This window comes from Pan paniscus, chromosome 23 (genome assembly GCF_029289425.2).
Source record: "Pan paniscus chromosome 23, NHGRI_mPanPan1-v2.0_pri, whole genome shotgun sequence".
NCBI lineage: Eukaryota > Metazoa > Chordata > Mammalia > Primates > Hominidae > Pan > Pan paniscus.
This window is the reverse complement of record NC_085927.1, coordinates 50114933-50138099: the sequence shown is the minus strand read 5'-3', so window position 1 is coordinate 50138099 and position 23167 is coordinate 50114933. Positions and strand designations below refer to the sequence as shown.

Genomic DNA, 23167 nt, shown 5'->3' with positions numbered 1-23167 from the left:
CTGCCTGGGCTGCAGAGGAATCACGGTGGTGCAGGTCTGCACATTCTCCATTTCAGGGAGTTAATTATTCTGGCTTAAAAGCCCTTCAATCTCCTGCTGGACTGGAGAAAGTAAAGATCTTGTTGCAATCAATATGGCATTTAACAAAGCACTGCAGGTGCAAAATGACAGCAATTTAAAGTCAGGACAAAAGCCTGCTGGAATATGTTACTTTCTTAATATTGTATTTGAGTAACTGGAGGAAACAGGCATGGTAGAAACCCAAGGCCCGGAACATTTGTAACAAATCTTAGAAGTTTCAGTGTCAATCTTTTTTTTTTTTTTTTGAGATGGAGTCTCACTCTGTCGCCCAGGCTAGAGTGCAGTGGAACAATCTCAGCTCACTGCAACCTCCACCTCCTGGGTTCAAGCGATTCTCCTGCCTCAGCCTCCTGAGCAGTTGGGACGACAGACGGGTGTGCGCCACCATGCCTGGCTTTTTTTTTGAGACGGAGTCTTGCTCTGTCGCCCAGGCTGGAGCGCAGTGGCACGATCTCGGCTCACTGCAAGCTCCGCCTCCAGGGTTCATGCCATTCTCCTACCTCAGCCTCCTGAGCAGCTGGGACTACAGACGCCCGCCACCACACCCAGCTAAGTTTTTGTATTTTTAGTAGAAACGGGGTTTCAGCATGTTGGCCAGGCTGGTCCCGAACTCCTGATCTCAGGTGATCCACCTGCCTTGGCCTCCCAAAGTGCTGGGATTACAGGCACGGGCCACTGAGCCCGGCCTCAGTATCTTCTATGTTTACATTAACTACTGATTGCCCCTATAATGTGGTCAAAAGGAATATAAAATCTGGTATTTCTCAAAACCTTTTAAAATATTAACGTGCTTTGACCCAGAAATTTCATTTTGGGCAACTAAATTTAGAAAAAATGTGGGCAAAGGATTATGTATAAGGATTTCTCTGCAGCATTATTTGTAACAGGGAAAAATTAAAAACAATTTAATACTCAACAGTGGGGGAAGGGAATGTTAAGTAAATCAAGGTAAATCTACCTGATGAAACATCATTATGATCACCGTGAATGCTACATAGCAACAGCAGAAAATTCAAGGACACAATGTTAACATCAGGTTCTAGTGGCCCTGAGTGCAATAATGTGAAAAGCATCCCTGTATATGAATAGTGTCTGAACAGGGAATTAGTAAAAATAATTCCTGTCATTGTATTTGGGTTGGAGGTTTCTTAAAGAATTTGTTTCTCTGCTATCCAGACTGTGTGTGGGGTTATCTTGTCTTTTTCATTTTTTTTTTAAGACAGGATATCACTGTCACCCAGGCTGGAGTGCAGCGGTGTCACCATGGCTCACTGCAGCCTCAACCTCCTGGGCTCAGGTCATCCTCTCACCTCAGCCTCCCAAGTAGCTGGGACTACAGCATGCACCACCATGCCCGGCTAATTTTTTGTATTTTTGTTAGAGACAGGTTTTGCCATATTGCCCAGGCTGGTCTTGAACTCCTGGGCTCAAGCAATCTGCCCATCTTGGTCTCCCAAAGTGCGGGGATTATAGGAGTAAACCACCGTGCCTGGCCTTTTCTTTCTTCAGAGTTACCCAACTGTTTCATTTTTTAAAAATACAGAAATGTTGGGAAAAGACAGAATAATCCAATATTTAATATTCTGCTCCCAGTATGCATTAAATAAATAAAACAAAATTTAAAAATGGAGGGAACACAAGTAATTTTCTTTTTTGGGTAGAGCAGACACTTTGGTCATAAAGAGATCTGTAGTACCCAAGTCTCTCACACAAAGTTAACTGCCACTTTCCCAACAATTCCACTTTTGAAATCACTCTGATATGCATCTTCCCATGACTTGATATATAGTCACCGAGCTCAAAATACATGCCCTGCTCAGGCTCCAGCAGTGAACACAGCAGGCCCAGACCCTGCCACTGTGAAGCTTATTATACTCCTAGGGGCGGGGCAGAGAGGGAGAAAGACAAGGAGCAAGCGGGGCGGGGGGTGGGGGAGTGACAGGGCAGGCTGCACACTGTACGTAGCTGCCCTGAGAAAGCTCCTAGGGAAGGTGGCAGAGAAGCAGAGAGCTGAAGGAGATAAAGACTGAGCCATGCTGCCATCTGGGAAGGATGTTCTAAGCGTATGCTTGGTGTGTGGGGGCCACTTGGCTGGAGCAGCATGAAGGTATGGGAGAGTGACCTGTACTTGTGGGGAAGTGGGATCACCAGGAACCTCAAAGACCAGAGTAAAGACTTTGCTTTTGCCTTGCATTCTCAGCGAGAGAACCAGCCACGAGGGGATTCCCGCTGAAAGAGTAACACAACCTGCCTTTTGTTTTAGCACAGTGCTGTGCAGAACTTCCTGCAACGCCGACACGTTCTACATCTGTGCTGTCTGCACAGTGACTACGAACAAGATGTGGCTATTTAAGTTAATTAAAATAAAATTTAAAATTCAGTGCTTCCAGTCCAGTGGCCACATTTCAAGGGCTGATGTGGCTGACGGCTATCACACTGGACAGTGCGGTGTCAGAGAATCAGTCTGACTCAGACTTGAGACAGGCAAATGTTGAGCCGAGGCAGGGTGGGGAACAGGCAGGAAGTCACTGCAATAACCTAGACAGAAACGGCGGTGGCTTGGCCAGGGCCTGTGCTGTTGAAAGTGGTAAAAAAGGATCTGCTTTTGGATAAAGGTTTGAAGGGCGGTCTTACTGATGCAGTGAACATGGTCACGAGCTCCAAGGTTTTTGGCCTGAACTCCTATAGGATGAGAGTGCCATTTGCTGGGAGTTAAGGGGATGTTTTTGAGGGCAGTGTGGGGTGAGATCAGAAGCTGTGTTTTGAACATGTTAACCTGTAAGGCAACCTATGAGTAGTCTGTGGAGTTGAGGAAAAATGATGTGGGCTGAAGACACAATTTTTGAATTCAGTGCTTAAAGTCATTCCACTTGGTAAGATCACCTGGCACTGACTACAGATGGTGAGGAGAGGTTCGAAGGTTGAGATCTGGGACATTCTGCTGAATATGTATTGAGAACTTGAGGAGGAACTTGTAAAGGAGATGGAGAAGGAGAGGCAGATGGAGAACCAGTGTAGTAGGTGTCCAAAAGCCAAACACAGGAAGTGCTTCAGAAAGGAGGGGAACTCTGTCAAATGCTGCTGATACACTGAGTAAGAAGAGACTAGAGAACAGATCATCATATTACGCAACGAAAAGATCAGAGGTGACTTCCACAAGAAGGTTAATTCCCACTGTCGCTGCCTTACCTAGACTCCTGTACTAGTCCTGCAACTGCACTCCTTTGCTCTAGTACTCCTGCCATTCAAACATGTCCTCTATATTACTTCCAGTGTTTGTTTGTTCCCTCCCTCCCTTCCTCTTTTTTTCTTTTTTGAGACGGGGTCTTGCTCTGTTGCCCAGGCTGGAGTGCAGTGGCTTGATCGTGGTTCACTGCAGCCTCGCCTCCCAGACTCAATCTATCCTCCCACCTCAGCCTCCTGAGCAGCTGGGACTAAAGGTACACACCACCATGCCTGGATCATTAAAAAAATTTTTTTGTAGGCTGGGCGCGGTGGCTCACGCCTGTAATCCCAGCACTTTGGGAGGTCAAGGGGGGGTGGATCACTTGAGGTCAAGAGTTCCAGACCAGCTTGGCCAACATGGTGAAACCCCATCTCTACTAAAAATACAAAAATTAGCCAGGCATGGTGGCACGTGCTTGTAATCCTAGCTACTCAGGAGGCTGAGGCACAAGAATCACTTGAACCCAGGAGGTGGAGGTTGCAGTGAGCTGAGTGAGAGAGAGAGAGAGAGACTCTGCCTCAAAAAAAAAAAAAAAAAAAAAAAAAAAAAAAAAAAAAAAAGCTGGGCACAGTGGCTCATGCCTGTAATCCCAGCATTTTGGGAGGCCAGGGCGGGTGGATCAGGAGGTCAGGAGTTCGAGACCAGCCTGGCCAACATAGTGAAATGCCGTCTCTACTAAAAATACAAAAATTAGCCGGGCATAGTAGCACACTCCTGTAGTCCCAGCTACTCGGGAGGCTGAGGCAGGAGAATCACTTGAACTTGGGAGGCGGAGGTTGCAGTGAGCAGAGATTGTGCCACTGCACTCCAGCCTGGGCAACAGAGTGAGACTCCAACTCAAAAAAAAAAAAAAAATTGTAGAGATGGGGTTTTACTATGTGGTCCAGGCTGGTCTCAAACTCCTGGGCTGAAGCAATCTGCCTGCATCAGCCTCCCAAAGGGCTGGGATTGCAGGTGTGAGCCACTGCACCCAGCATCTTCTAAACCTTAAATTTTCCTACATCACTACTCAGCTGAAAAATCTTTAATAGTATATTGTCTACAGCAGTGGCCAAACTGTAAGTGCACATAAAGATCACACGGGGGTGACTAAGTCCCAAAGCCACCTGTCACAGAAGATTGGTGGAGACCTGGGAACTGTGTCTTTAAGTAGCAACCCAAATAATGGTTGTAAACCACGTTGAAAAGGATTGGCCCATAGGGCCAAGTCCCAAATCCTAAGCAAAGCAAACACCTTTTCCAAATTTGGTCCCATACTTCTTGTCTAGTTCCTTTCTTTTCTATTCTAAGACAGTGTGTGTGCATTTGTGTGTACGTTTCAACAAGCTCTAACTAATTATTCAGACTAACTGCCTTTCCCCCAAATGCTATGTTCTTCTAGATATTATTGCCCCTTGCACATGAGGCTCCTGCTGCTTAGAAGGCACTTTTAATCTGGTGTGCTCAGAAAATTCTGACTCATTCTTCAAGACTCAGACGTCACTGCTAGTGTGAAGGCTCAGCCGATTACCCAAACTCTGTTAAACATTTCTATACATTTATCACACTATCTGCTGGGAATTCTGCTATCACCTCCTCCTCACCTCAACCTACCCCTCTGCCACCAACTCCAAGAGGCTGCAGAGAGAGAGATGGCATTTTCTCCATCTGTGCACGATGAAGACATTATCTAACATGCTACAGATATTTGATAACCATGAATGACTGTCAGCCTGATACCAAAGGATACTGTAAAGTATGTGTATGCTCCAAGACTTAAGAAGACACTGCCATTGTAGAGTGCCAGGGAAGTCAGAAATGGCTCTGTCTAAAGGACAAACCTCTACCTGGGGCTTGAAGGATGACTGGAACTTAGAGGGAAAGAAGAGGAGAGGTGCCAAGGGGACACAGTCCCAGACTCCCAGGCAAGACCTTGGAGAGGCAGTTGGTGGTGATGACGGGGAGGCAAGGAAGGGGTGTGGAGAAACCTGACCTCCCCCACTAAGAAAGATACAGACTCAGAATATTAAAACTAGAATTTGAAATCTATAGATGATCTTTTCAAATAAATATTTTAAGCCCTGGTCTTAAAGGGCATTTCAAAAAACAAAACAGGCTGGGCACGGTGGTTCATGCCTGTCATCCCAGTGCTTTGGGAGGCTGAGGTGGAAGGACTGCTGGAGTCAAGGAGCTTGAGACCAGCCTGGGCAACATAGCATGACTCCACCTCTACACAATTCTTAAAACCAGCCAAGCTTGGTGGTGTGCGTCTGTAGTCCCAGCTACTTGGAGGCTGAGGAGGGAGGACTGCTTGAGCCCAAGAGTTTGAGGTTGCCATGAGCTATGGATCACACCACTGCACTCCAGCCTGGGTGACACAGTGAGACTCTACCTCCAAAAAATAAAAATAAATAAAAACACAAAAACAACAAAAACTGAACCTTTACAACCTGCTGGTTGGATCTAATAAGCGCTCCCATCTTCTTTTAAGGATGAAACAGACTCAAAGCTTGGTTTATTAAAATAACATTCTAAGGAGGGACTAAGGCCACACACTGAATCCTTGCATGAGCTTATCAGCTATTACTCTATCCTCACGCTTGCTTTCTCACAAAGGGGAACAGGGAAAGTATGTGGTAGACTAACACAAATCTCTCACCTTTATCCCCAAAACAAAGCACCATCTCTTTGCACATCTCCTACTAAGGGACAGACCTAAATGGTTCCCATGGTATCCAATGGACTATGTCCTACACAGAGCTGCTCATGAATAAGAGTTGAATCCAGGAGTCTCTGCTACTTCATTAGTTCTAAAACTCCCCCTAGAGCACCTAATTGCTATGTTGGCATATAGCTCCTCAACATTTTCAGAATAATCCAGAATCTGGCAATTCTCGTTTTCTGTTTTTTTTTTTTGAAATGGAGTCTCGCTCTATAACCCAGGCTGGAGTGCAGTGGCATCATCTCGGTTCACTGTAACCTCTGCCTCCTGGGTACAAGCGATTCTACTGTCTCAGCCTCTTGAGTAGCTGGGATTACAGGCATGTGCCACCATGCCCAGCTAATTTTTGTTTTGTTCTTTATGCCTGGCTAATTTGTGTTTTTTGGCAGAAACAGGGTTTCACCATGTTGGCCAGGCTGGTCTCAAACTTGTGGCCTCAAGTGATCCTGGCCTCAAGCACCTTGGCCTCCCAAAGTGCTGGGATTACAGGCATGAGCCACTGTGCCAGGCTGAATTCTCTTTTTATCTTTGGGTGAATCCTTGAGGGCAACCAGCCTCTGAACATTGACACATCAGAACTTATAAAGTAGTTTTAATTATATGCAGTTTCAAAAAATATAGTTAGAAAAATAGGAGATCTAAAAGGAATAGAATAATAAGCTTTTCATGCAAAAATATCTACTTTGTTGGTATGCATGATGAAATAAAAAATGAGATTTGAGATTTTGTTCTAAAAGTCTTGATCTTTGGCAGCTAGATATTTCATATTTTACTCTACTTGATCTTAGCCAAAAGGTCAAGAAAAGATGGCTTTTTCATATTTTATGCTACTTACTATCATTCTTTTTATGCCCACAAAAATCAGTTAACAACTGGTAATGATCTGAAATGGTCTTTCATTTTGAATTGCAGGAACACAAAATTGCTTACCTGGGGGGAAATAAACTGGGGAGGCACTTGCGCCCGGAGACTGGGAGAAGAATTTAGTGGCTGCACTGGTGTGTGCAGACCTCTCGATTGTGCTGTGCTGTTTCCAAACAAACCATGACTACCGCCCTGTAAACAGAAAAGCAGCAGTAAGGCTTTTTGTTAACATAAGAAAATGCAAGTAAGAAACAGTTCTGGTCTTTTAGATCCCTCAGAAGAATCACAGGCTGTGTTCGATGGAATAACAGAATTTTGTAACTGAGAAGTTCCTTATCTTAGAAGGCTTGGGGCAATTACTCAGATTGACTCATGGGCACCTGTACAGTCTGAAGAACTCTATAAACGGAAAGGGTTCAATTTCATCAAATATTAGGAAAAGTCCTACATTCTTTTTTGTGAACCAAAGATATAGGCAACATAACATTTATTTCAAGTACTCTTCTTTGCGATTGGGTTTACCAAATTTATTCTCAAGCTTTATAATCTGAGCTCCATCTTGAAAGGCACCTGAGTAAAAATGCAGCCTTATGAATAGTTATCAGTTGTATTTATAAAACATTATGATGTGATTTCTCTGCCGTCCAAGAGTGAGCCTAGCACCCTTCCTTGTCCTGGATCTGCTCAATCCTTTCTTTGACAGATGAGGAAATGTGACTCAATTACCCAGTGAGATAAAAAAGGAAGAAAGGGAGAAAGTAAAAACCATTACAGGGACACCAAAATAAACATTACTCACCTGTAACTTCTCATTCAAACACATATCAGTCTAGTTAAAAATAAGCTGAACTCCCTCCTTTCTGGAGGCCCAACTCACTGGAGCACTTCTACACTATTCCAATGAGATAACTAAGAGAGTTGGGTTATATGGTGGCCCTTCCTTTCTGACTCGTTTCTAGCTGAGAAAAGTCCTTCAGCGAAGAAACCATATTTGATAATAATGCAACACTGTGTTCCCTCTGCCTGAGGTTCTTTCTGATACCATCTTCACTTGACCTCTTCAAGGCCCAGCTTGGAGGTCATCCTCATCAAGGAAGTCTTCCCCAAAACATCTTCCTGATTTCACATTCAGATTAACTGAGCCCACCTCTTCAATCTCAAAACGCTTTAAAACTCATCAAACCACACTATAGTTATTTTCCATTCTGTCTTTCTACTGTTAAATCTTTCCCTCTTCGTATTCCCAGAACTCAATAAATCCCCAGTCTGTAGGGTGAATATATCATCTGTAAATATCCATGACCCACCAATTCCACACACCGGAAAATATCCCACTGAATACCTTCAGCAAAGACAGCTGCATCACTGCTTATACTGAGTATTATACATATACCCTGAATTGAAATCACCACCATTATCATAACCCTGGAATCACATGGATTAAGGTAATTTTAAAGAATTTTGTAATGGCTTCATTAAAACCTAGAATACTAAAAATACTGTGATGGCTTAATGATTAAAAAATAGATTAAGGGACTGCTGTAGGGAAATTAGTGAACTTAAAAGCATTGAAAATAAAAATGATTCTAAACATAAAGTCGAAATGGCAATTAAAATCTGTGTATCTCGTAAATCAAAGATCCATCACGAATTTTATGTCTCCCAAAGGGCTGTTTAAACATGAGAAGACCTTTAATTCTAGAAACTCTAAATCTCTACTGCTGCTGTCTTACCAACACACAGCCCTAACTTTCCTCAGATCGTGGTAGTCAGTAGCTTCGCCACCCTGACATCTCCAAGAAAACAGGAAACATTTATTTCACCAAGGATATTCTGCTACGATCTTTCTCACTTTATCATCAAAGTAATGACTTAGTTATTAGATGTCAATTATTCACGACTGGTCCTTGGACGGTGGGGTTACTGGTAACTAAAGTTCCTGCCAGAATCCATTTTTTGGCAAATACAAAATTGCTTCCTGAGGGTCATTCTAAATTTCAACCTCTCCTTTAATAACAAGCATTGAAAAGAATTTACTTTTTAAGCTCCTGTAAAATCAATTCCTGCTTTCCTCTTCCCAGTAGACAATTTCCACCCTCCCCCACCATAGGTTTTAGGCTTTTCATTATCAAGTGACCCTACAGCCACACAAAGCACTATGATATATCTGGAATGGACAATAATATAGGTAAGTCCACAGTAGTTGATCAAAAAATGCCTCGTCTGTAACTTAATATGGAAGCTGGGCATCACAAGCTGCTCATTTTCTTGGCCCCAATATAGCTATTTTTGCACAGTGATGTATTCAGGGGCAATCATACAGATTTGGTCTTTAAAAATATTTAGAAATTAGGAAAAGGGTAATCAAAAACTTATAAAGGCCAGGTACAGTGATTCACACCTGTAATCCTACCATTTTGGGAGGCTGAGGCTAGGAGTTCGAGACCAACCTAGGCAACATAAGCAAGACCCCATCTCTAAAAAATAAACAGGAGAAAGGCTGGGCGCGGTGGCTCACGCTTGTAATCCCAGCACTTTGGGAGGCCAAGGCGGGCGGATCACGAGGTCAGGAGATCGAGACCATCCCAGCTAACATGGTGAAACTCCGTCTCTACTAAAAATACAAAAAATTAGCCGGGCGTGGTGGCGGGAGCCTGTGGTCCCAGCTACTCAGGAGGCTGAGGCAGGAGAATGGCGTGAACCTGGGAGGCTGAGCTTGCAGTGAGCGGAGATCACGCCACTGCATTCCAGCCTGGGCGACAGAGCAAGACTCCATCTCAAAATAAATAAATAAATAAAATAAAAAATAAAAAATGAAAAATAAACGGGAGAAAAAAGGCACTTGTATATGTGCTAATGCAGGTTTGTGTGGCTATTACTAAAGCTCTACTGTTGTACAAGAGGCTTTTACAATTACCTGAGTCTGGTGGTATTTGCTTCAACTATACTGTTTAACTCAAAAAAGCATACAAATTAAAAACAAAATTACCAAGCTAACCAAAATCTGTGATTTGGAAAATCGAAATCTTAAATTTTATTAATATGAAGTATATTAAAATAATTCTGTAAGAAAATAGTCTTTAAAAACCATGTCCATATTTAGATAGAATATGTGCACAAACCTGGTTAACAATGGACTTTGTAGCAATCTACAGATCAAAAAAAATAAGAAGAATGACCTTTTTTTAGAGCCTAATGCTCGGCTAGTTTGGCTGGTCTACTATACTAATTTATGTACTAATAGCATTTGATAATCATGTGATCCACCACATTTACAATCACCATTAACTGTGAATGTTATGCCTATTTCATGTTTTCTATACCTCGATTCAAAATAAAAGAACCCCCAAAACATCAATATAATAATTTCTTCCCTGTTTATATAAACAGTATATATCCATGTCCTCTGTGGAAGCAGTAAGGAAAATGATGAAATATAAAGGAAGAAAATAAAAAATCAGTTGTAACTCCCAATCCAGAAATAACCAACCGAACACATGGATATAGTATAATCCATTTTTTAAAATGTGCTAAGGCAGCAATTAGAAAGCATATAAGAGACCTATGTGCAACTTAACTGGTGTCAGAGGTATTGCTTCACATCACCCTGTAACGTGTATGTGGAAGTTATCATATGGAGACAGAACATCATCATGTATGCATCATGTGGATGCAACTAATAATTACAAGTTGTATAATTAACGTCCTCCCACAACGTCCTGAGGTGAAGGTCACAGTGACAAGTAAGTGGTCACAGAAGTATGGCTATCACTGCTGGGGTTATTGTTGCAAAGGAATTGTGACTCCAAAGTCCTGGTTTTCTCCACAAAAACTACAACAGAGCTATTGTGGGAAGGCAGGCAGGGTCATGCTGTGCACCCTCAGGCCTGGCAAGGTGAGGAGGCATGATCCTCCCAGCCCTGCCTGTCTTGTTTCTACTGCACAGCCCTTCCCTGGAGGGTTGCCAGATCCAACCCCAGGTGCAATGAAACACTGCTGTGTCTCAGCAATACCCATTCTTCCCAAAGCTTCACCGTTTACTATTTAAAGTTACCCTTCTCCGGGTAATTACTATATTTTACACTTAAAGACACTAGATTTCAAGATGCCATAACCCACAAATACTTAATCATACTAGTTTTCCTATTTTTAAATTAGTAGGTTTATTAAATTGAAAAGATCTCCAAAGTATTACATATCCAATCTAATGTTTAAAATGGCAAATGCGTTAAGTTAGATTGTCTAAGGTACTTACGTAGCCTCTTTAACATTTTCCTTAGTCAGTTATTAGTTTACTTATTAAATATGAACTTATGATCAAAAATGAGAAGACAAAAAAAAAAATACAGGTTTAAAATAAAATCCGTGTTGAAAAACATGAAGAGAGATGGGTTCTATGGGCTGAAAGATCTAGAACCTACACTTAATATCATTCTGTGCATTCAGTAATCAACAAATTTCCCAAGACAGACAAATGATGCAATAAACTGCAGACCAGGACCAAGGCGAGGCCATAGCCAAGCAGTTATAAATTTGAGAGGCCTCCTTACTTGTCTAGCAGCGAAGTTTTGGGGGTTGAGCCCTGTGCCGATTGCTCCAAGGCTGACGTTGGGTAGTGTGGAACCAGAGGGAGACAGCTTGTAGCTGGGAGAAGGGGAGAAGGGAGAGCAGGGAGCCTCATCCCCAAGGCACCCATCTTGATTGGAGAAAGGCAAAGTCAGCTGAAAAGTAGTAGGAGTTAGCCAATCACAACGAGTGTTGGTTAGTGAAGCAACAGAATGCAAGAAGGGAAAAGAGAGAAACACTAGCAATAAACAAAGTTAGAGTGTATTAGCAATAACCGAGGATGGAATTTGGATCTGATAATAATCTTTACACTTGGCCCAACAGACACCATCTGTCATCTTCTTTGATATAGATTTTTCTTTTCCTCTAAGTTAGTAACACGTTCTGTCCATTGCATTACGATAAAAATTGCCAGACACTTTATTTTTACGCGTCTAATATTGATTACTCTAGCAATGTGGCTGCTGAAACAGAAGCCAGGCCAATCTTGTGAATATGTTGCTGTCTGGACCAGCAACAACAGTGTCAAAACGTGCCAGATTTAAAAATTTTGGTTTTAACTGCTTTCTGAAGACCAGGAACACAGCAAATTGGTATTCTGGATCAAGATATAATTCCCACCATTAGAAATGTTAAACATCAAAACCAATAGGTAGAAACTGCTTGGTTAAATTAGGTAGATGAGAATTTGAAAAGTATACCATTGTAACTAAACACAGATCGCTAGGAACTGGGGAAAGATAACAACAGAGTTATCTCAAAACTAGAAGAAGGCAAAGCCTTAGGAGACATGGAATATTTGCACAAAATCCCAAAATTTATTTTGTAGCTGCACAGCAGCGGAAAAAAGAATGCAGAGTAAGTTTATCTCTAAAATTTCCACACTTCATGAATTTCTCAAAACTCAGATTTTCTAATACACACATGCTAAAGACAGATGGTTCTTGCTCTTGCCTGATCACCTGTTGACATCAATGGTTTTCAGGTCACCACGTTAATGCAGGTGATGTTTGTGTTTTGCTCATCTAGTTCAGTAATTCTATGCTTCCTCTAGAATCAATTATCAAAAGACAAATGGGAACCAAAGCGGTTCTCATGAATTACTATCTTAAACAAAGGATTCAACTCACCTTCTCAAAATAAGGCCCACTATCTGTGGTTCCCATGTCTTTGGAATTAGGTGGACGGAACCCAGATCGATCCTTCCTCATGATATCATTAAAATCCCCGAGATTCATCGCTCGCTTGTCCACATCAAATTTTTTATCTGAAAGGCTTCCTGAAAAGTAGCATACACAGAGTGAAAATTTCCAGAATCAATGTTTCCCCCATGAACCAAGAGTGACCTGCCCCACTATCCTCATGGGGGTGCTGGGTATAAGCTATTAAGATTTCTATTTCTGGGGATAAGACGAGACAAACTCTCATTGGTCCAGGCTGCTGGTGTTTGTCCCTGGAACACACATGGGTCCTTTTTATTTATTTATTTATTTTAAAAAACAAAACAAAACATGTATCTGTTGTAGTTTGTTTTCCATGGAAGACTGAAAGAGCCTTAGGGATAACCTGGCAAAAATCTCGCTAAGAAAACATTTAGACTGGATACTGATGTGTCCGATGAACACATCTTGCTCATAAATTCAAATGTCCTCAGGGAGAGAAGTTGTCTGTTTTTGCTATTTTAGCATCATCTAGATAAATGGTCTGGGTGAAACATAGTTACAAGGAATAAAAAGATCAAAGAGGCACAGCGGTTGCCCTAAAATTTAGAACTTAAGAGCTGATCACAGAAGATGTGTCCACATTACCTACACGGTGCAATTTCCCAGGTGCCATAACTATACCACTTTTCTTTCACAACTCTATAAATGTGCTGTCGTCTGCTGATATAACCAGTGCTGCCCCAGGAAACTTATGTTTTAATTATTCTCGTATTTAGAAATATCATAGATCAAAGACTACCTACTTCCTTTACTACCCAGAATTATTTTCATTTCTTCTTAGTTTGATTCTTTTCAAGTTCCTCAGGGTGATCAAGAGCATTACTATGAAAACCCCACAGACTAGTGGCTAACACCGTTTCCACTCCAGTTGCAATGTGAGAGTTTGTCAATAATGAAGCATCCTGGTACAGACAGGACTGGCAACTTGAGGGCCACATCTGGCACACAATTTATTTGGCCCCATAGAGCATTTTAAGAGACCCGAATTAGTTCTGACATATAAAAATCAGGGCTGGGCACAGTGGTTCACACCTGCAATCCCAGCACTTTGGGAAGGCGAGGAAGGTGGATCACTGGAGGTCAGGAGTTCGAGACCAGCCTGGCCAAAATGGCGAAATCCCGTCCCTACTAAAAATACAAAAATTAGCTGTGCGTGGCGGCACACGCCTGTGATCCCAGCTACTCGGGAGACTCAGGTGGGAAAAATCGCTTGAACCTGGGAGGCAGAGGTTGCAGTGAGCAGAGATCACGCTGCTGCACTCCAGCCAGGGTGATAGAGCAAGACTCTGTCTCAAAAAATCAGTAAATAAATACAAAAATCATAATGCCAGTATATATCTGAATTTCTGGCCTCTCCTGAAAGACTTGTCATAGCTCAGCCTGGATTCCTCCAGAGCAGCAACTGCTAGGAGCAATGCAAGGCTGATTCTTCTAGGTGGACGCTCCACAGTTAACCTGTGGCCACCTCGTCCCAGGTTTTTTTTTTTTTGAGACTGAGTCTCGCTATGTTGCCAGGCTGGAGTGCAGTGGCACAATCTCGGCTCACTGCAACCTCTGCCTCCTGGGTTCACGCCATTCTCCTGCCTCAGCCTCCGGAGTTGCTGGGACTACAGGTGCGCCACACCATGCCCAGCTAATTTTTGTTATTTTTAGTAGAGATGGGGTTTCACCATGTAGGCCAGGATGGTCTCGATCTCTTGACCTTGTAATCCACCCACCTCGGTCTCCCAAAGTGCTGGGATTACAGGCATGAGCCACCATGCCTAGCCTCGTCCCAGGTTCTTGTACCTGGCACACATCACTTATTTACATTCTTTGCTGACTGCTGTAGACATGTGAGTTTTCTATCCCTGCAGTGTCTAGCACAGTACCTTACAAAGAGTAAGTGCTCAATCAATGTCTACTGAACTGCACCTATCCCTACTCAAATTGGGCAGGAGATGCCAAAAGGACACTGTAACACTGATATACTCCATTCTTTTCAGTGGAGTGATACACACCTACAGACAAATCCATTTTGCTGCTTGGATTATCTTCAGTCTGACTCTGAAAAATAAAGAACAGATGAGAGAGAATTAAGGATGCACATCTTTGAATCAAAGAAGTGGCATTATTCACCTGAGAGCCACGTCTTACTACTGGCACCATAGAAGGTTCTCTGAAATGAACTTGATGGTAATGAAGACATTAACATTTTTAATATGCTAGCTTGATTGCTGTTTGGGCCTATCTTCCTACAATTCAGTTTTCACATACAATTAGTCTCAATAAGTCTACAAAGAGAGCAATAGATAAACAGCTGCCTGAAGAAATAAACCCCCATCCTTAAGTTCTAGTCAGCCCAGGATCAAATTCCATGAGTGGCCGCCAAATAATGACAACTTCTTCTCGTGACTTGTCAAGTCATCAAACCTTCAACTGTGCAGCCAAGTCAAGTCATTTGTCTTTTGGCAACCAGGGACAGGGTGTCCCCACAACATTGCCGAGAGATAAAGAAATCAGAAATTCTACAAGAATTCCCTATGTAATTAGTCCCAGTATAGTTTTTCTAGTTTCGTTATCGTTGCCTTTTTAAAAAATCATAATATGAAAACTAGTACAGTAATGTGGTCGGAAACAATTGCATAAATTTTAAATGCCTCTTTCTTCTCTATCCTCCTAAGGAAAAGGACAAAATGACTACACATTTAAAAGCCATAACCTTTAAATGTTGGAGTATGTCATTAATAAGAATAGAAGAGAAATATTACTTAACTCAAAAGACCAAGAACATTGCTTAACTAGTTTTTAAATCTGTAATTTTGTACTATATGTGGCAGTTGTCTTAAAATTTGTATTAATATTAAACCTAGAAGTTGGGATATGTTATACATTTGAAAAAAATAAAACTTACCAGCAATCCCATATTTGAAAACTGTTTGGCAAGAGGATTCATCCATGAATCATTGTTTCCTCCTTTGAGTGAGCACTACAGAAATGAAACACGGAACCTCAGAACCAAATAATTTATTTCAGCCTCCTGAGTTTTATTAATACAGACTGAAAATGTAGACTTGAGTTTACCTTTTTAAGTCCTATTTCTCTTTAACTAAAATTATGTTGATATTTTATGTTAGTTTAAATGATTAATAAGCCCTAGTTATATCTATGTTTTCATTTTTATAAAATTCACCACACTGAACCAGAAGTAACTGGAAAAATACATGCTCAGCTGGTACTTTTGCTTTTCAAATAGAAAGAAGTCTGATATGATTTTCTAAAATAGAAGTTTTGCACACGACTACTTTCACTTTCATTAGGCTGCTCTCCTCGTAACCCAAACTGGTTTATGTTAGGAGAAAACAGTTTGATGTCAGTGCGTGTCATTTGGAAAGGAGCCTATTTAAACTGGGCATTATAAGGAACTCATAGTGCTTCCTCTGTTTGTTTCACAGCATAAAAGACATTGGTCCTGGTGGTAAAGAGACCTAGTGGAAGACACCATTGCTGATCTCCTGGGCAAAGTAGGGCAGAGGTAGGTTTTAATTTTTTAATGGGACAAACTAGTTTCTCCCCTGAACAAGGCACTGACCATGAGCTCCACTTTCACTTCTGTGAGGGAAGCAGGGGGAACTACGAAGAGGATTGGGTGGGGTGGGGCTTTGTGCAGTTCTGTATTTCACAGGTGAAAATTCTCTATGTTGTGATGATAGCTATCTTTTTTTTTTTTTTTTTCTCTGTCACCCAGGCTGGAGTGCAGTGGCGCCATCCCAACTCACTGCAAGCTTTGCCTCCCGGGCTCACACCATTCTCCTGCCTCAGCCTCCCGAGTAGCTGGGACTACGGGCACCCGCCACCATGCCCGGTTAATTTTTTGTATTTTTAGTAGAGATGGGGTTTAACCATGCTAGCCAGGATGGTCTCCATCTCCTGACCTCGTGATCCGCTTGCCTCGGTCTCCCAAAGTGCTGGGATTACAGGTGTGAGCCACCGCGCCCAGCCCGTGATGGTAGTCATCAAATCAATTTTATTATCCTTGAAAGTGATGAAGTACTTAAGTTTAGTACAGGTTTTTTTTGGTGTGTGTGTGTGGGGCGGTTTTTTTTTTTGAGACTGAGTTTCGCTCTTGTCACCCAGGCTGGAGTGCAATGGCGCGATCTCGGCTCACTGCAACCTTTACCTCCTGGGTTCAAGCAATTCTCCTGCCTCATCCTCCCAAGTAGCTGGCACCACACCCAGCTAATTTTTGTAGTTTTAGTAGAGACGGGGTTTTGCCATGTTGGCCAGGCTGGTCTTGAACTCTTGACCTCAGGTGATTCACCTGCCTCAGCCTCCCAAAGTGTTGGGATTACAGGCATGAGCCACCGCAGCCAGCTAGTACAGGTTTTAAGGTCAAAAAAGCCCTCACTAGAGGGAGGGGGGAATGGGGAGTTACTGTTTAATAGGTACAGAGTTCAGTTTTGTAAGATGGAAAGAGTTCTGTGGATAGATGGTGGTAAATGGCAACATAAGTATGTGAATATACTTATTGCCACTGAACTGTACACTTAAAAATGTACACTGTGGTAAATTATATGTTATATGTATTTTATCACAATTTTTAAAAAAACGCCCTCGGTATGTAAAGTCAGAATCACGGGTACTGGGGCTGAAAGAGTCAATTCCCAATTAACTTAATTAATTAAATCTTGGTTGTCACCCTAGAGAGGTATTTATTAGTCCCTTTCAATCAGTTAATTTAGTCTCATTGTTAATTTGTAAATAACCAAAAGAAAGCCAAAATCACACTAGACAACCTAAGAGTGCAAGGAATGCTGAAAAGTTTGCTGAATAATTCCTTCTGTGACTAAAGAAATAAAAGCTCTTAATAGAAGAAAAACCATAAGTGACTGCTTAAGCAAAACATCTCTAAACAGAAACAGACTGTATTCTTATGCTATAAAAGAAAGAGTCATCTACAAAATTAGTGTCCTATAGGCAAAGGGCAAAGGGGATGAAGGCCCAATCCTCAGACATGGGAAGGCCTCTAAGATGGCATCTGGTATTTGAAACGTGGGAGAATATTAGCTGTGAACCGTTTCATAGGGTGCCAAGACTCTCATGTTGAAGTTAAGTATTGGATGCCCATTTCGTATTTCCACTATTTTATTTGTCAAACGAAAATCTGGAATTGAAAAAAGAGAGGGTCTGCCAAGACACTGGTTCAGGCTCAAAGACTACTGTTGTAGATTGAAAACCAAAGTCCTCATCAAACTGTGATGAGGACTTTCACACAGAAGGTGAAAAGTTTAGTACACAACCTGGTACATGATGTAGAGAAATCATCTAGCTGCTAGGCTGGGCGCAGAGGCTCACGCCTGTAATCCCAGCACTTTGGGAGGCCGAGGTGGACGGATCACGAGGTCAGGAGATCGAGACCATCCTGGCTAACATGGTGAAACCCCATCTCTACTAAAAATACAAAAAATTAGCCGGGCGTGGTGGCAGCTGCCTGTAGTCCCAGCTACTCGGGAGGCTGAGGCAGGAGAATGGTGTGAACCTGGGAGGCAGAGCTTGCAGTGAGCTGAGACTGCACCACTGCAGTCCAGCCTGGGTGACAGAGCAAGACTCCGTCTCAAAAAAAAAAAAAAAGAGATATCATTAATCATTTAGCTGCTATAGCACACAAGTACTCACTGGTATTTCATTTGTCGGGAGAAGGGTTCTGGGTCTTGGAATTTCCCAAATCAGATAAAATCCAGACGTGCTGATTGCCACGGGAGAAGCCAGTATTATCTTCCTTTGGATTCCCTCCTACATATCTATGGGGATTTACTGGAAGGACTTCTCTGGCTTTAGAATGCAAAAGCATTTATAAAGTATGCCTTGAGAGCCTCCAACAGATTATTATAATGTGGAAACTAAAAATGAAAAATATCTCGTATCTTTGAAAACTTCATTTTACCCACAGCAACAGTTTTATAGTTCAAGGTTTCAAGGTCATGGGAAAGCAAGACGAAGGGTAAAAGGGAAGTAGTTATTTGTTTCCAAGAAAATATTTTTCCCCTTACTTAGGACCTTGAGGACCCCAGTTGCCTCACACCTTTCATTTAAAAATCCTCAGTTCTGGCTAGGCATGGTAGCTCCCGCCTGTAATCCCAGCACTTTGGAAGGACAAGGCAGGAGGATTGAGCCCAGGAGTTTGAGACCATCCTGGCAACAGGGCGAAACCCTGTCTCTATTAAAAAATACAAAATTTAGTCAGGCATGGTGATAGTTCCGGCTACTAAGAAGGCTGAGGTGGGAGGACTGCTTGAGCCCAGGAGGTTGCTCAGCGAGTCGTGATTGTCCCACTGCACTCCAGTCTGGGTGACAGTGGGAGAACTTGTCTCAAAACAAAAACAAACAAAACAAAACCTCAGTTCTGCCTTCTCAGAGTGAATGAGCAAGTGCGAGCATTTCTAAGCAGGCTACCTTCATTTGTTTCTTTCCTCCTTGTCCCCAGCTTGCTGAGTTGTGGGAGGAAGCACTGCCCTGAGAGCCAGCGGTGTTCCAGACTCCTCCATCCTCCTCCTCTTCCCAGCTGGGATGGCGAGTTCCTGTGACTGGCCCGTCACTCTCCCCCCAGCCGTCTTGCATAGATTTGGAATCTTTAAGGAAAGAATGAATTAACTCTTTGCAACAGCTATATAAAACAATCATCAGAATAATAATTCCTTGCAGATGCAGCATTTACGTGTCTTTGTAATTTTATCTACTCCATCTCCATGGCAAGACAAACATTATTACTCATTTTTTAGAGAGCAGGAAACTAAAATCCATAAAGCTTCAATGATACACAGAAAGTTAACAAACCATAGAATCAAGGCCTCCTGATTTATGGATCAATGCTTTCTCCCTTGCACAAAGTTGGACAGGAATTTCAAAACTGAAAAGAACTTATCACAACATTCCTGGCAAGAAATTTCACATCTCAATTAAGATAAATCCGTTCCTCTTAATGAACATGGTTTACTGTAGCCCTAGTTTTATCCTCCATTCAGTATGTACTTTATATACAACGGACACTATAAATACGAGGTATGATAAAGGACAACTGTCTAGCTTGCTTGGGGTGAAGCAGAGACGAACAGAACACGAAAAGGAGGAAAATTTTTTATAACATTTTTGAATATTAGAATTATGGTGAAAGAAGAAAAATTCACATATAGCCATGGAAATCTAAAATGTATTAGAACTACACACTTGAAATGTATTAGATACTAAAGAGGCAAAGAATATATACGTAGTGGTTTTGAAAAGACAGAAGGAAAAAATGTGAGGAAAGGAGAAAGGAAAGCAGAGAGAAATCCAAGAGGCTTTAATGTTTGAGGAAGTGGGACATCAGTATCCCATTCTAAACAAAGATCTTTAATTTGAAGACTGGAATAAGTCCTTAATTCCCTCCGAAAATACTGTACAGAATCAAAACATACTTTGCAGTAATAATACTGTATAAAATGATGAAAGAAAAGGAAACACATTCTCTTGCCTGGAAACTTCCATCTGCACCTCTACTCTCCCATATGACAGGACATTTATGAAAGTCTTCTGATTTGTACATAGCTTTATATGAAGAGTTTAAGGGCAGAAAATTGGCTCTTCCAGGCCTTTCCTTGAAGGACAGCTGTCACCCTGTAGGATCAGGCCTATGATAGACAAGTAGGTTTGGGCCAAGTACGTAAGGCACAGGGCAATTAATTTCTTCTAACTGTGGCATCTCATCCCCCAGCAAGGCCCAGGTGAATCTGACAGTCTCCCAGTGGGGTTCATTGTAGCCACAGGAAGGGGCTGTCTGTGCACAAGGGGGAGGGTTGGGATGCTCCTCTTCCTGCTGCTGGAAGTGCTGCTAATAACCAGGACTGCTGCCTCTGTATATAGGATTATAAATTTATATAATACCATATTTATGATTTATATTATACAAGCATAGGCTTTATAGCATCCACTGACAAGCAACACGAGTTAAAAACCCAATATAAATAACACACTGACCCCTTTAGAAAAATGAAGACATGCAAGTGAACCTTTCTTTTAGAGAGACAAGCTAAACTTCTAACAAATGTTTCTTACAGAAAAGATAAGAGAGGTCTAATTTTTAATCATAGGATTCATAACATCAAATTTAAGACAGGCTACAGAAGATCACAGGGTAACTGTCTCCATCAACTGGTAGACTATGATGGTTTAGCCCTTTCTTCCGCACATTACACATTTAACTTACCCACAGAAAGGATGTGTGCTATAACTATAGATGATCCTGAAGAGTAGAAGACATTTTTAGAATCTGAGGAAAAGTGGTTTTGTGATAGAAGAGAGGTGATCCTGAGGTTGGGAAAGACACATGAAAATCCTGAATATACTGCTAAAGGATCTCTTTGTGCCCAGGGTCTGATTAACATCTTCTTGCAGCATTTTGGGTCTATTTCAAGTCTACTAGATTACATTTCCCATGATGATACGACTGATTTCACAATAGAAATAATGATAAAAACAAAATTTTCATAAAGCTAACTATTTTAATGAGGTCGAGGAGATTCATGATTTTTAAAATGTAGTCAAATTACTACATATACACACATGTGAATTTCCAGAATAGAGCTAATATCACATTCCCTTATGTGGCACTGTAAGAGTACTGAATATAATGTGATAAACTTAACAGAATTTATCTTCTTGTTTGAATTTTGGTCATTCCAGAAATGTTCATTATTTAATCAAAAGATAATCCCTTAAATCTGCTTCTATATGGTAGAAAAGAGATGTTGGAACATTTTTAAGAAAGTTACAAAAATAAGTGGAAACAGGCACCTGAATTTAGGAACAGTCAATGAGACATTCCATAGCCTCAGTCCAGAGTTCTGCTCATTACTGTGACCACACATCACCAGCTGGATCAAGTACAGCTTAGATTTTAGATTTTCAATGATTCTGAATAAGTGTGACGTTCTTCATTTAAAAAATTGAAGTGAAATTTATGCCAGGTTTAAAAAATCTGAAATGCTCTTATGTGGAAGAGAGACAACGGCAAAGGAAGGTGCAGAAGGATGAAGTCACTGGGCAGCATAGATCGTGTTCCACATCAAAAGCCAGGAACTCTTGTTTTAAATTATACTAACAAGTAGAAATGCAAGCTAGATATGGTGAGCACACAGTCACTGGGCTAAAAGAGCATCACATCAAAATTATAATTCTGTCCAGATACTAAATTTAAAACAAAATTAACTGATGATTTTTAATTCACCTTAAACATTTTAAGAAACGCCAAGCCAAGCCACAACCGTTTGCTATTAACTAATTATTTAACACTCAAGGTCCTGAATCTCATAGAATCAACAGTTTAAAACTAAACAGCCCTCACCAAAATGTCAGATTCTCAAATCTGACATTTGACAAACATTTAACAAAGAATCCCGGCCGGACACGGTGGCTCACGCCTGTAGTCCCAGGACTTTGGGAGGCCAAGGCGGGTGGATCACAAGGACAGGAGTTCAAGACCAGCCTGACCAACATGGAGAAACCCCATCTCTAATAAAAATACAAAAATTAGCCGGGCGTGGTGGCGGGCGCCTGTAATCCCAGCTACTCGGGAGGCTGAGGCAGGAGAATCGCTTGAAGCTGGAAAGCAGAGGTTGCAGTGAGCCGAAATTGCACCACTGCACTCCAGCCTGGGTGGACAAGAGTGAAACTCCGTCTCAATTAAAAAAAAAAAAAAAAAGGATCCCTCAAAAATGAAAAGCTTCACACTTACTAGGCTTCATGGCATTGGGAGCGTTGGCGGGCGTGTTCCCCCAGCCTGTGGTCGATGCTCCTGTATCATCCATCTCGCCCCACCCAGGACTGCTTTCATTTGGCTCACCCCAAGCGGAAGTACCATTATCTGGAGCAGGTGGTGTGCTTTTGCTCCAGACTATAAAGAAAGGAAATGTCTCTAAGAATCATTTGTTAAATGAAATGCCATAATATCCAGTGGGGTGAAGGTGGAAGGAACAGGCATGCCTATATTCTCTTGGTAGAAATGTAAATAGATTCAACTTTCATGTGAGGGGTATTTGGCAATGCTACTTTTTAAAAAATCCGATGCACATTAAACTTTTCACCCAGTAACTCAACTGCCACAAATTTTTTTTTTTTTTTTTTTTTTTGAGACAGAGTCTTGCTCCATCCCCAAGGCTGGAGTGCAATGCCGTGGTCTTGGCTCATGGCAACCTCCACCTCCCAGGTTCAAGCGATTCTCCTGCCTCAGCCTCCCGAGTAGCTGAGATTACAGGCGTGTGCCACCATACCCAGCTAACTTTTGTATTTTTTTTTTTTAAGTAGAGACAGGGTTTCACCACATTGGCCAGGCTGGCTTCAAACTCCTGACCTTGTGATCTGCCTGGCTCAGCCTCCCAAAGTGCTGGGATTACAGGCATGAGCCATCATGCCCAGGCTGCCAGAAAATTATACCATAAATATACTTGTAAAAATAGGTGAAATTACATGTATAACAATACTCACCGCATCACT

The 23167-nt window shown here is 41.8% G+C and overlaps 1 protein-coding gene across 12 annotated transcripts in view; it reads right to left on the bottom strand.

Moving 5' to 3' along the window:
* The window catches only part of TNRC6B (trinucleotide repeat containing adaptor 6B), a 289988-nt gene that overhangs the window by 42978 nt on the left and 223843 nt on the right, over window positions 1-23167 (bottom strand). For 4 of the 12 annotated variants that reach the window (XM_055105367.3, XM_055105372.3, XM_055105370.2 and 1 more), the window contains 7 exons: window positions 22410-22568; window positions 19094-19269; window positions 15555-15629; window positions 14662-14707; window positions 12569-12717; window positions 11423-11593; window positions 6939-7064 (listed from right to left, as the gene is read on the bottom strand). In XM_055105367.3, coding sequence (XP_054961342.1) covers window positions 6939-7064; window positions 11423-11593; window positions 12569-12717; window positions 14662-14707; window positions 15555-15629; window positions 19094-19269; window positions 22410-22568 — 902 coding nt within the window. The remainder of the gene's footprint in view (window positions 1-6938; window positions 7065-11422; window positions 11594-12568; window positions 12718-14661; window positions 14708-15554; window positions 15630-19093; window positions 19270-22409; window positions 22569-23167) is intronic. The other 8 variants (XM_063603314.1, XM_055105377.2, XM_055105376.2 and 5 more) reach the window with 3 other exon arrangements.